This window comes from Mesoplodon mirus, assembly GCF_964341445.2.
Source record: "Mesoplodon mirus genome assembly, chromosome: 6".
Taxonomy (NCBI): Eukaryota; Metazoa; Chordata; class Mammalia; order Artiodactyla; family Ziphiidae; genus Mesoplodon; species Mesoplodon mirus.
The window spans coordinates 60,578,552-60,590,775 of NC_138982.1; the positions used below are offsets into that span (position 1 = coordinate 60,578,552).

General features: G+C 37.3%; 1 protein-coding gene across 8 annotated transcripts in view; it reads left to right on the forward strand.

Moving 5' to 3' along the window:
- The window catches only part of LOC309806369 (histone-lysine N-methyltransferase MECOM), a 168,319-nt gene that overhangs the window by 111,410 nt on the left and 44,685 nt on the right, over positions 1-12,224 (forward strand). For all 8 annotated transcript variants that reach the window (XM_082625161.1, XM_082625164.1, XM_082625163.1 and 5 more), the window contains exon 3: positions 8,707-8,809. In XM_082625161.1, the coding sequence (XP_082481287.1) occupies positions 8,761-8,809 (49 nt within the window). In that variant the 5' untranslated portion in view covers positions 8,707-8,760. The remainder of the gene's footprint in view (positions 1-8,706; positions 8,810-12,224) is intronic.

Below are 12,224 nucleotides of genomic sequence, written 5' to 3' on the forward strand. Positions count from 1 at the left end.
CCTTAAAGTTTTTGTACAGTGTTACATAGCTATACTACTGTGGCACAGCCTTTAGCTGGAAATTTTTACTGAGACAGACAATGCTTCAATATCTTTACATTTTAATGGTCTGAATTATCCCTGGTTGAGGATCCAGAACTGGCACTGGGAGGTAGATCAGGGCAGAAGCAAAAGCGGAGAATTGGATAATGAAAGTTCTTTCCAGAATAGGTCCTCAAGAGGACCAAATATGTAGAGGAAGCATGAAAATTGTTTATTAATTATTCAGAGATTTCATTACATCTGGAAGCACCCATGTGTTTAACGTCAAGTGGGCCAAACACCTAGATGATTTACTGAGTGTTTTTTTTTTTTAATCTGGATATTTTGATGTCCTTTTCTTTGTTGTCTTGTAGATATCTTACTTTTACACCCATTTTGATGGGTGGATGGAGCATGTTGCATTAGATTTGTTCTCACCCTGCTCCCGCCTTTCCCTCCATCCTTTGATGAGTTTCCTCAGACCTCCACATTGCTATACCCTTCACCTAGATCAAAGGCACAGACCCCTAGGTACCTCACATCAGGCCAGTTCTTATCTAGGATATGTTCATAAGTTTAGTGTACTTATGAAATAGCTCTCTGGACACAAGTTTTCCTCTAATACTTCTTCATGGTGAAACCATTTTGGTTGTAATCAGGTCACTATGGCCCAATTCATGTAAGTGAACTTTTTTGACTTACACAAGACCTACCCTTCCACTCATGATAATGAGAAAGATCTGGGCATGTGATTTGGGGTAACATTTTATAGGTGTGCATCACAGAAAGGAACACAATTTCATTCAAGCTCTTGGCCTGCCCTAACATGGTCTACAAGTGGAATAAAGTTCTCAGAAACCCAAGACATTATTAATCTTGTCATTTACACAAGGTGATAAGTTCTTTCATTTTTAAACGGGCCCTTGACAGCTGGTATTTAGTAAGTAGACTGTTCCCTCTGAAGAAAACAAAATGTGTCGATAAGAGACTATCTAATGCCTGATGTATATTTTGAAGAAATAAGATCTAGAAGAAGGAATGCCCTTCAGAGGATACAAGGTCAGAATTCACTTAGGGGATTCTGCCAGCTCCCTTGTCGTTGAGGAACAGCAGCAAGATTCTACAGTGTTTTCAGTTGGATCAGGCATTGTTCTCGTTTGTGCTTTACCTTATAAAGTTTTAACTGCTTCCAGGACCATCATGGCTGAACTGGCACACCCACTTTCCCTCTCCCTGGGTCCACGTCAGCGGTGCTATCAGGCTGCTGTGACACTATAACAGTATTATTACTGCAGGCTTATTATGGACTCAGTTATCAAGTTATTTTCTTTGGCTTTTTACTGAAAAAAAAAATGTATGCCTACATCATTCAATTAATGCAATTTGTGCAAAAAAGCAAAATGTAGTATCTTAGCCTCTCTCTACTTTTTAAACATGTTTGCGTCAACTGTCAGGTAATTTGTTAATTTGCTCTTCCTTTACAAGGATTTCTGTCCACATTTTCTATGACCTCTTTTGATGTTAAAATTATTATTGGCTTTGGCCATTTTCTTTGCTTTGCTTTTAAGTCAAGTTCCACTTTTATACCAAAGTTGTGCTCTGCTGTTTTAAGATGAATGCCAGCTGGCAATACCCAGAGACTGGCTTTGTGAACGGTGCCTAAGCTGACTTTGGGGGGATGCTGTCTGGCTGATAAGTTACTTCCTTCACCCGAAGATGAAACTGTCTCAGACATAGTCTGTCATTTGATATTTACATGATAAAACGAATAGCATCCCCTCCCCACAAAAAAGTTTCCCTCATGTAATTATACCCAGCACACAACCCTGCCATAGCACTACACAGCCTAGGAATTTTTACCAAGATCCACAAACCACATAAATTGAAAAAAGATGATCTGCACATTCTAAGTAATTAATATTTGCATGTACGCAACACTTTTCATTCAGGAAGATCTAAAAGCATCACAACCATACCAGACTCCAGCTATTTCTGGAATGGTACCAAAAAGATAGTTGTCAGAATTCATTACAAGCCAGTCATCAGGGAGGAAAACATGTTGGTCAAGAACACAAGAAGCACCTCCAGTCTAATAAAAAACCCAAAGAGGATCTTTAGCTTCCTCGCTTTCCAGGCATTCTGAAACTGTTCAGAATGATCAATTTTCACAGAGTCAGACAAAATGACCACATTGAAGACAGGTGGCTAATGAATATTTCTTGTGGGGTCTGTAGAGAGATCCTTAGAGGTTATTTAACAGGACAACTTGCAAGGCTTCCAGGCTAGGTACACTGTAGGCTCCAGGTATAATAATGTGTATCTTTATCACTTGCCCTGTTCTTGCAAACTAGAGTCAACAGTCAATCCTTTCTGTTTTGTTTCATCCAATAAATTACACTTGGCTTTCTCTTCATGTTCTTAATGAAGAGATAAAAATGTGTGGAGCAGAACTTCTCCTTCATTAATATTTTTGTTCTGAAAATAGCCAGTGGATACATATAATTTTGTTTTGGAAGCAGATACAGCAAGACAGTACCTGACATTTCTCAGTTAATATTTTATAGTCTTTAGACTGTTACCTTAAAGACGAATTCAGGATACTATGTCTTTGGAGGAACTAAGGAAACTAAGGATGGTTTGCTTTAGCGAAGCTTGGCCACGATAATGCTTCCATTCTGTTGGACAAATATCTTTACATTCTGTCATCAATCTCTGTCTGCTGAAGATACTTTTAGTTATCTCTTACTAATCAGGATTAGAATGTGTAATAGGGTCCTTCTTTCAGAGGTTAAAAACTTGTCACTCCTGCCCTCCTGAGTAGGGGTTTCCCATGTTGCTATGGAAAGATCAGGGGTCCAGAGCAAGTTTCCTAAAGCCAGCACATATGCACACGTTGTCTCTGTGGACATGATGTTACCTCTGTAGCACCAAGACTGACAGATGTGTTCATATCAAATATTGACTTTGTTCAGACATGCAAATGGTCACTTATCTCCCCTTCTATCCACACTCTAAACATTAAAGTTCCATTCAGCTTTTCCTAGTCTTCGGACTGGTAAATTGAATGAAGCTATAGAAAATAAAGCATTCAGGCTGATTGTTGGGAGGTGGGAAGGAAGAAATCAACTGTCTACTTCAAAGTGAAAAGACGGCAATAGTCTGAAAAAGCTGCCTCTCGGTACAGATTTTGCAGGGAGTGTACATTTCTCTATTATTTCAATTATTACAACTTCCTGAATAGGTTGAAGGTCACTCATAATTCACACTTCTGCCATTTTCAGACATGCCAAATGCAGTCTATTAAGCATAAATAAAACTTCCAGTGCTTGACCAGGAAAAATAAATGGGAATTCATAACAATGAGTCCTTATTCATCTTTTTAAAAGTAAATGATGTTTTCTTTCTTTCTTGTTTTCCCTCTGTGCACTGAATTTTTCTTCTGTCTCAGTAATACAAGCATAATACGTTGAATCGATCCAAGCATAGCAAACTAGACAGCAAGTCTGGTCTGACAGATTCTAGATTTTTCTATTTTATAGGATAATAAACAAGAACCCACATTATTGCCATTTATAAATACAAATGGTAGCATCATCAATTTGATGGAGGAATAGGTTGAACACAGGCTGTGACAGTACAAAACAGAATTAATCTGAAAGTCTTTTATAGCCTATTACCTTTGCTATCAGAATGCTTATAACTGTCCATACTCTCTTTAGTGGCTGTCCTCTTGGGCTTAAATAACAAAAGGAAATGAATATTTAATAAAGTGTGATTAATTTCGGTTCCAACTGTATATAATAAATAGTTATCTATAACACATATTACATATAATATGCAATTTATAAAATATATAATTGTATATAACTTATATGATATATAATAGAATTAATCATGTGCCATTAAATATTAATTTATATTAATATGTAAAATATGAGATTACTAATATCTTGTGCAGATTTTAAAATGTCCCTAAAATGTATACTTTGCCACACTTATAAATCACATATAAATATATAATATATCCAAGCACATATATACTTATATATAACATTGTATGAAAATATTCATTTTGGCAGTCTAAAATTTGCTAAATCAAATCCACATCACCACTGCCTTTTACCTTTAGCTTAGCCTTATGAATATTAACTGAACAGATATGCTTTTGACATTTGGAACCATTTCAAGGTTTGATTAAAATAAATTAAGAATAATAATTATTTTTTAGAGTAATTCCTATATACATGCATAATATTATATTTATGCCTTAAATTGTGAATTTCACCAGTAGTAAAAGTGAACAATTTGAGGGATTTCTCGTTTTATCTTCAAATATCTGAATGCTTTAGAATTTTTTTAAAAAATATTAAGAAATTTCACTAGCGTGATATTTTGGCAAATTTTAAAATAAAGAATATAGAAAGATCTATTAAACCTTTTACTATAATATTTATTCTTATAAATTAAAGTATTCAGGGATTTAGTTATAATATCCATACTTACAAGGACAGAGATAAAGCTTTCTGGAAAAATTAAAAAGAGTCCAGCAAGATATTGGAAAAATTAAATTTTTCCTATGGTAAAATGAAAAGACTACCTCAACTTTCAAAAGTTTCCGATATATGGAGAGTTAGGTCATGTTCATAACATGTTGTGTTTCTGGAATTTGGTATTAGCTACCAAATAGAAAACTCTAAAGGAGTTAACACAGTTTAAAAATATTTATCATGACTTTTAAAAAATGGGATTCTCATATAATCCTATTTTCTTATACTAAAAGGCCCCATTCCTCTAATTTTTCACCTTATATTGGGAGAGATTGTGTTCTCCCTTCTAGTAGAGCATTCTGAGAGACATACAGCAAAATAATAAATCAACAACCCTTTTGTATCCATTCCAACTTTTTCTAAGTGGGATTTTGAGCCCCTCTTTAAATACCTGAGTTGAATTCATCACAAAATCCCAGATCCAGGACATTTTTATTTTGGTTCCAGATAACTTTTTCCATAAAACTCCCTGATGGAAGAGACCTGTTAACTCTTTTATGGAATTTAACAGAGGAATTGATTCCCTTCCATTTTTATCTAACACAAAACCCGGAGAGGTTATATTAGTCGTGTCTCTGCTTCGGGTACATAACTCAGATGACATGTAATTCATAGGACTGTAATATATAGCCGAAATTTTGAGAATACACTGATTTTAAAGATGTTATGATAACATTTTTATAAGCATGGTCAAGCATACTTAATAGACAAACCTGCGGGAGAAGCTACATAAATCACTTCCATTCTTTATTATATTTTTAGTTGCTGAAAGACCCATTTTCTAATATAAAAGCATAGATGCGATAACGTTTTTTTCTGAAAGGCTTGATTCCTCCAACATTACATTCCATCTTTCCCCCACATAATTGTTTTGAGGCAACAAATTGTCATTATGTTTTCATTTAAACTATTTCTCTCACTTCTCAAACGCCTGCTGGTATATTGTTATTGCTAGAACATAAACCAACTTTGTATGTAGACATCTCTGGATTCAAGCATTCAAATTACACTTTGGGACCATTGTAATTATAAGAGCAAAGACATAATTTTGCTTAAGTCTCTGTAAAATCCAAAGAGTTGAGATATAATGAAATGGCAAGTGGTGACAACACCTTGAAAAAAGCACTGGATTTCTAAGGGTGGTAGATGGGGCTTCAAGGCACATTCTTACTGCGATATGAGGAAGCATGCCCAGAACCTGCCCTCATTACTTCGGGCTCTTGCCAGTTCTTTTCAAACCTCAGTTTCATGAGCACCATAAAAATTCACTTAAAATCGAAAAGAACACCTTGAAGTTAAAACCCACTCTGCTTTGCCTTGCCTTTCGTGGCCTGGAATGTCACCTTTTACCTCCAGTAAATAAAGCCAACATCAATGCTCTTCCGTGTCTTTTATTTTTTATGCGCTCAGTATTGTTCACATGACAATCTGGACACTTAAAGGGAAATTACAGTAGTGATCTATGTCCCGGCAAAGAGAATTATCTTTCTAATGTATAGTTACAATGTATCTATCACTTTCTTTTGTTTCTTGGACTGTTCACACTGGATTGAGTAAATCTAAAATGGAATTAAAAGAGACATGATTAATAGTGGACTCTATTATTCAAAAGAAATAATGATATCATAATACTTTCTTCCAATGATCTGGCATGTGTGTCTCTGCAGCATTCCCCAACAGAGACAATTGTACTGTTTTACGGTCTTTCGGAATATTGTCTCTTTAACCTCACTGTTTCCGAGAAGCCACTGAAAAGTTCTAATATGTCACAATTCAAATATCAACATGTTGTTGGAAAGGAAGCTAATAAGTTAAACCTTTGAGAGATGCCAAAAGAAGAGGTGATTCAAACTGTTGAGAGAAGTCTATTGTTTTCTAAGGGGAAATAGAACTCTAGAATGAAACAGGGCACTAATAAGCATTTAACTGGAAAGTTTAGGGGGAAAAAGCAAACGCACACTTTTTTTTTTTTTTTTTAAATCTGGTAACTTTTTGAGCAGAATTATTCCTCTGAGTGTACTTCCAGAGAAGGGAAAATGTGAACGTTAGGGTTAATAAGATACAAACTGTTAATTCTCTGGTTTTTATAGAATCACCACATAACAAAGAGTAATTTTCCTAAGATAGCCTGGATTTTATCTAAGGATAGAGATAAAGAATATTAGGTTATATTATATTAGGGCAACATTTTATGTTTGGCATTATTTTCTATAAAGCAACTTCATGTGGTTAAATTACTGTTGCATGAAAAAAAATGATTTTATTTTGACAGGAAAGAAACTAAGCAGAAAATACTCCTCATTGAGTTATTTTTTGAATTTAGCACAGTTTTGTACTCTGGTCTTTTTAAAGAAAAATAAACAATTGGAGTTTAGAGCCACCTACTGGAATGAAGAGGCACGTACTTATGTTTAATGTCCTCTGCTTTTCAAGAGATAAACAGATAAATATAATTAAAGCTATGCACATTTCTGTTGATCTTATAAAACGTTAAATTACTCAACTTTTCTCAGTTTGAAATAAGTGGTCCTGTAAGAAACCACAGATAGAGCAATGTCTTCTCAAAATAGATCCTTCCCATTTCTTAGTAGGGTGTGCCAATTTGTGTTATGTGGTTTTTCTCCCCGTTGCATTGAGACTGAGCAGAATTGAATCCCTAGTTTTATTGTTGCCATTGTTGCTTTTGGTGGTATGTGTGTGTGTGTGTGTGTGTGTGTGTGAGTGTGTGTGAATGTAATTGTTCTCATTTTCACCAGTTAACTGTATAACTTTATTCTTTCTTTCATAACCTCTATCTGGTTACAGAATCATTGTTTAATAAATAATCCTAGAATAGAATTAAAAACTAAGAACATATTATCTTAAAAAGGAAAGGCACCTCAAATATTTTCATGATTAAATCCTTTTTATATTGAGATATAATTGACATATAACATTATATTAGTTTCAGGTGTACAACATAATGATTTGATGTTTTTATATGTGGCAAATCAGAATTAAATACTTTTATAAATGAAGAAACCCGGAATCCTGGACAAGTAGATTGGGCAATGACCTACCTAGGGTAACCACGCGGGTCAGGGGAAAGGTAGGCAGCTCTTGGAAATTATAGGTCAGGGTTTTTTCCACAGTTGCTCCACTGCTTTTTAGTCAGTTATTAATGGATTTCTTAAATCCTTCCTCTCATCAGCATTTTGCTAGAAAGTAAGAGGAGTAAGCACCACCCCCAAACCCTGGTAAAGGAATCAATTGAAGGCATAATGCCTGCTTTCAAAGAGTGGGATCAGTATCTGGGTCATGAAGGCAGGTCCTGGACCTGTGAGTGGCACTTTTTTTTTTTTTTTTTTTTTTGCGGTACGCGGGCCTCTCACTGTTGTGGCCTCTCCTGTTGCGGAGCACAGGCTCCGGACGCCCAGGCTCAGAGGCCATGGCTCACAGGCCCAGCCGCTCCGCAGCGTGTGGGATCTTCCCGGACTGGGGCACGAACCCGTGTCCCCTGCAGCGGCAGGCAGACTCTCAACCACTGCGCCACCAGGGAAGCCCGTGAGTGGCACTTTTGATTGGTAAAAGAGGGATTAAGTTTTTAAAAAACAAAATGCTCTCCTTTGACTATGTTCTACACAGATTTTGTTGTCATGATTCTTTATGTTGTGTCCCTTCAGCCTATTACCTTAAAAGCTCCTTGTTGAGAAGGTGCTACTTTTGAGAACATGCTCGAGGGGAGTAATTGTGCCCCTGCCAGTCTTTGCTAGTCCACTGCTGGATAACGCAAGACACATTCAACTCTCTGAGTATGTGTGTGGCTCCCTAGAGTAAGGAATTCAGAGAAGGGATTGTTCTTTGTTAAACATTACACAGGGTGTATGTGACACAGCAAGCCTCGCATTAAGAAAATTTGATTTGTGAAGTGGGAGCTGGAAAAGATTTATGAATTGGCATGAGAGTCACAGCTTTCCATTTGTCATCAGAGGGCTAGTTCTCAGTGTATAAAACAGGAAAGCTAGTTCTTTAGATGAAAATAAAAAGGAATATTTTTGTTAAGGTATGGGAAAATGTACAGCTATCTTAGTGTATATCTTGCCCTTTCTTAATATTCACTTCTCTTTCTCTCCCCCCACCCCTTCATGGTCTCTTGAAGATATTTTATAGAGTAGTTGCAGACATTGCACCAGGAGAGGAGCTCCTGCTGTTCATGAAGAGTGAAGACTATCCCCATGACACTATGGCACCGGATATCCACGGTTAGTACCACTCATGCCACCATCCGCGCCACCCTCATTTGGAGACTGTGATGGAGCATGCCAAAGGGTCCATCACACTTGGTACTTGTTAGTTTCCCTGGGTAGTCAATGTCAGTTTTAAGAAATTCCTTCTCACAGAGTAGCTATTTTCTTGGTCTGACATCTGGCTAATATTACGGTGAAGCTAAAGTAAGCAGAGGTCTTCTCTGAAATGGAGGTCAGAGGAATTTTGAATATTTGGACTGAGACATCACATAGGTAAACCTTGTGTCAGTGCCTTAGACTATAGTGAGAGTCCTTTCACTGGACAAAAGTCATTTCAGGGAACTTGGGCTTGGGCTTTTGTATATCTAGCAGTTGTTTCTCCCATCTAATGTTCTAGTACTGGGAAAAGTATTTCTACTTGAGTAAAATCCTAGCCAACATGAGCATATGGGAGAGGGCTGGAGGGATGAGGATTGGGAGAAAAGTAGAGATGAGGAAATTTTTGAGCCAGAGGAATTTGTATTTGTCAGAGACCTATTCTAAATTAAAGAAGGGGGGATCAAAAAGAATTATAATTACTAGGGATGTATATTCAGGTAAGAATAAAAGGAAATTTTATTTGTATTGATTTGTATCATCGGGATGAACGTTTAAGACTGTTTTCTTTCTTTTTCCTGTTTCTCTCCCCTCATATAATGTGATTTGATTTAGCATAATCTAGTGGTGTCTCTAGAGTGTTTTTATAGTTGGAAGGACCACTGGGAAGGGTTACCAGTGAGAGGTGAGGATGGCTCCACTTCCCATCTCTCTGGCATTCCAAACAGGAGAAACTCAGCCTCTGCATCTGCAGCTCCTGCAAAGAAAGCTACCACTGTTGGCTGGCTCTTTACTTGAACATTTTTCTCCTTTGGCTGAGCTGCATTCTGCCTCTTTGTAGATTATACCAGTTGTATTTTGAGGAGCCTTTTGGAACTTGTTTTCTTCTTAGAAACTGTGACAAGTCAATGGCCTCAGAAACCCAGACTTCTTAACTAGCCTTGTAGAATTTGAGCCTGAATGGGGAGCCTGACCCAGTGGGAAAGGGCTCTTTGACAGCAGGGAGTGCTCAGATGATTAAAAAAAAAAAATTAATTTGGGCTGTCTCTGGTACAAGGCATCTTTCATCAGTGAATGTTTGCTTTAAAAAGGTTTTCAAACAATTATTTTTTTTTAAATATAAATGGTTACTGTACTATTCTAAAAAGCCTAAATAGAGGTGACTATTTTTCTTTTAGGGCTACCATTCATAAGTTACCTGCCTTTACAACACTCTGGAACCCATCGGTTGCTTTTCATTTTCACTGTGTCATACCCATATCCATACATATACCCGATATGTTAAATATACTGTTTATAATGTTTACATGGTGATTTGTATTTCATACTTCTAGGATTTAATGTTTCTTAGAAAAGAGAAAATAAAACACATGCATTGTACACCTACTGTATGCTAGATATTTTATGCTCTCCATTTAGTGTCTCATTTAGTCTTTTAGACATAGATCAAACCTGTAAGAAAGGAATGATTTCCATTATACAGATAGGAAAATGAGGCCATATAAGACTAAGTAAATTGGCCAAGACCACATGGCTAGAAAGTGGTAGAGGCAGCATTCAAACCAAGGTCTTGCTGTCTCTAAAGCCTATGCCTTTTCATAGGCCTGGAGGTTGTTTGTGTTCAGACTGCTGGCTGAGATCCTAAATTTAGATCTTAAACATGTGAATAGTGTCACAAACTATAGGAAACGTTTCCATTACCTAGTTTATGTTATTGAGAAACCTGTCTTACAGCTGAGGTGATTTATTTTAAAATAGCTCCCTCTTCTTTAACCAAGTCCAAAGGTGACAAACCCTACTGAATCTACATACTAATTTCTTTACTTTTCTGGCCCCTGTGTTATTGGTTTAGTTTAAACTAAACCAGTATCGTATATGGATCACAGCAGCAGCGACCCGTTTGACCTCTCTGCTTGGCTTCTCAAGCTGCAATGGGGCATTCCAACTTTCAGTGGCTTTCTGTACCCTTCTTAGCATGGACCTAAAAAGCCCCTAGTGACCTGCTACCCTCTCTAACTTCATTTCCCACTCCTCCCCTACATGCACCCTATAAACCTGTCACACTTTACTATAGCTTTGCCTTTCCACGAGCCTGCCCTGCTCTTTCTTGCCTTCATCATTGGTCCATGCTATTCCCACCGCCTGAAATGTCTTCCCTCATGCTGCTTCACCTGGCTGATTCTTCCTCATTACAAAATCTTTGCTGAACCTCTCTTCCTCAGGATAGATGGATTTGGTATATTCCTCTGGGCTCCTAATTTAGGCCTGTGCATGCATCTGTCATAAGATGTATCACACTAGTTGTTCACATGTGTATCCCCTTGGGTTTCTTATGTATTCATTCCCTAGCAAAATGCCTCACATTCAGTAGGTGACTAAAATATTCCCTCAAAAACGTTCGGTCAATGAATAACTGGATATAGGTCCTGGCTGCAGGTCTGTAACCCAGGGATGATGTATCGTGTTGTTGTCCTCTGTGTCTTTCAGCATTGTGAGCTGTTTGCAGGACTTCTGTGATGATATCTGTGTGATCAGTGCATAGTATGGCCTCATGAGTGGGCTGAAAGCTATTCCAATAAAAAGAATAGAAACAATGGCGTCACTACCTGACACTCCATAGCCTTGTTATCTCTGGTCCCCACTATTACCATTTATTTATCTTAGTGATTTAAAGTGCAAACGCATGATATGCTGGCTATTTAACGAAGCCATGCCAATTAGCACTCTCCCTGAGGGAACATAAATGAGCCTAGAAAAGTGCTAAAATCATGCTGTGTCACATTATAAGTAATGACAAATGTCACAGCATTTCCAAGTTTATTGATATTAGCCAGGCTTAAGTATGGCTCAGATAGGGACTCTGTCCCATGTCCCGTCCAGGTAACATGGCACAGCGACAAGGGTATGGAACGGAGATGTGTGTTCAAAGTCTGACATAACCATTTAGCTCTATGATCCCTGACTGGTTACTGAACTTCTCTGAGCATCAATACTCTCATCTGAAAATTGGGATACAAATCTGACATATCATTCCTCACAGTCAGGTTTTAGGAATATCAATAATCCATGTACAGGATTGAGGACATAATGATGCTCAGTAAGTGGTCATTATGACTTTTAATATCCTGTGAATATTAAACCCTGGAAGGGTTTCGTCATAAAGTTTTATCTGATAAGAAAGCTATACGAGAGCCACAGCAATCACTTCTGTTATTATTGTCCTGGCTTCTTTACATTTATTATTTCTTTTTTTCTTTTCTTTTCTTATTTTTGCCACACTGCACGGTATTCGGGATCTTAGTTCCCCGACTAGGGATCAAACCCGTGCCCCCTG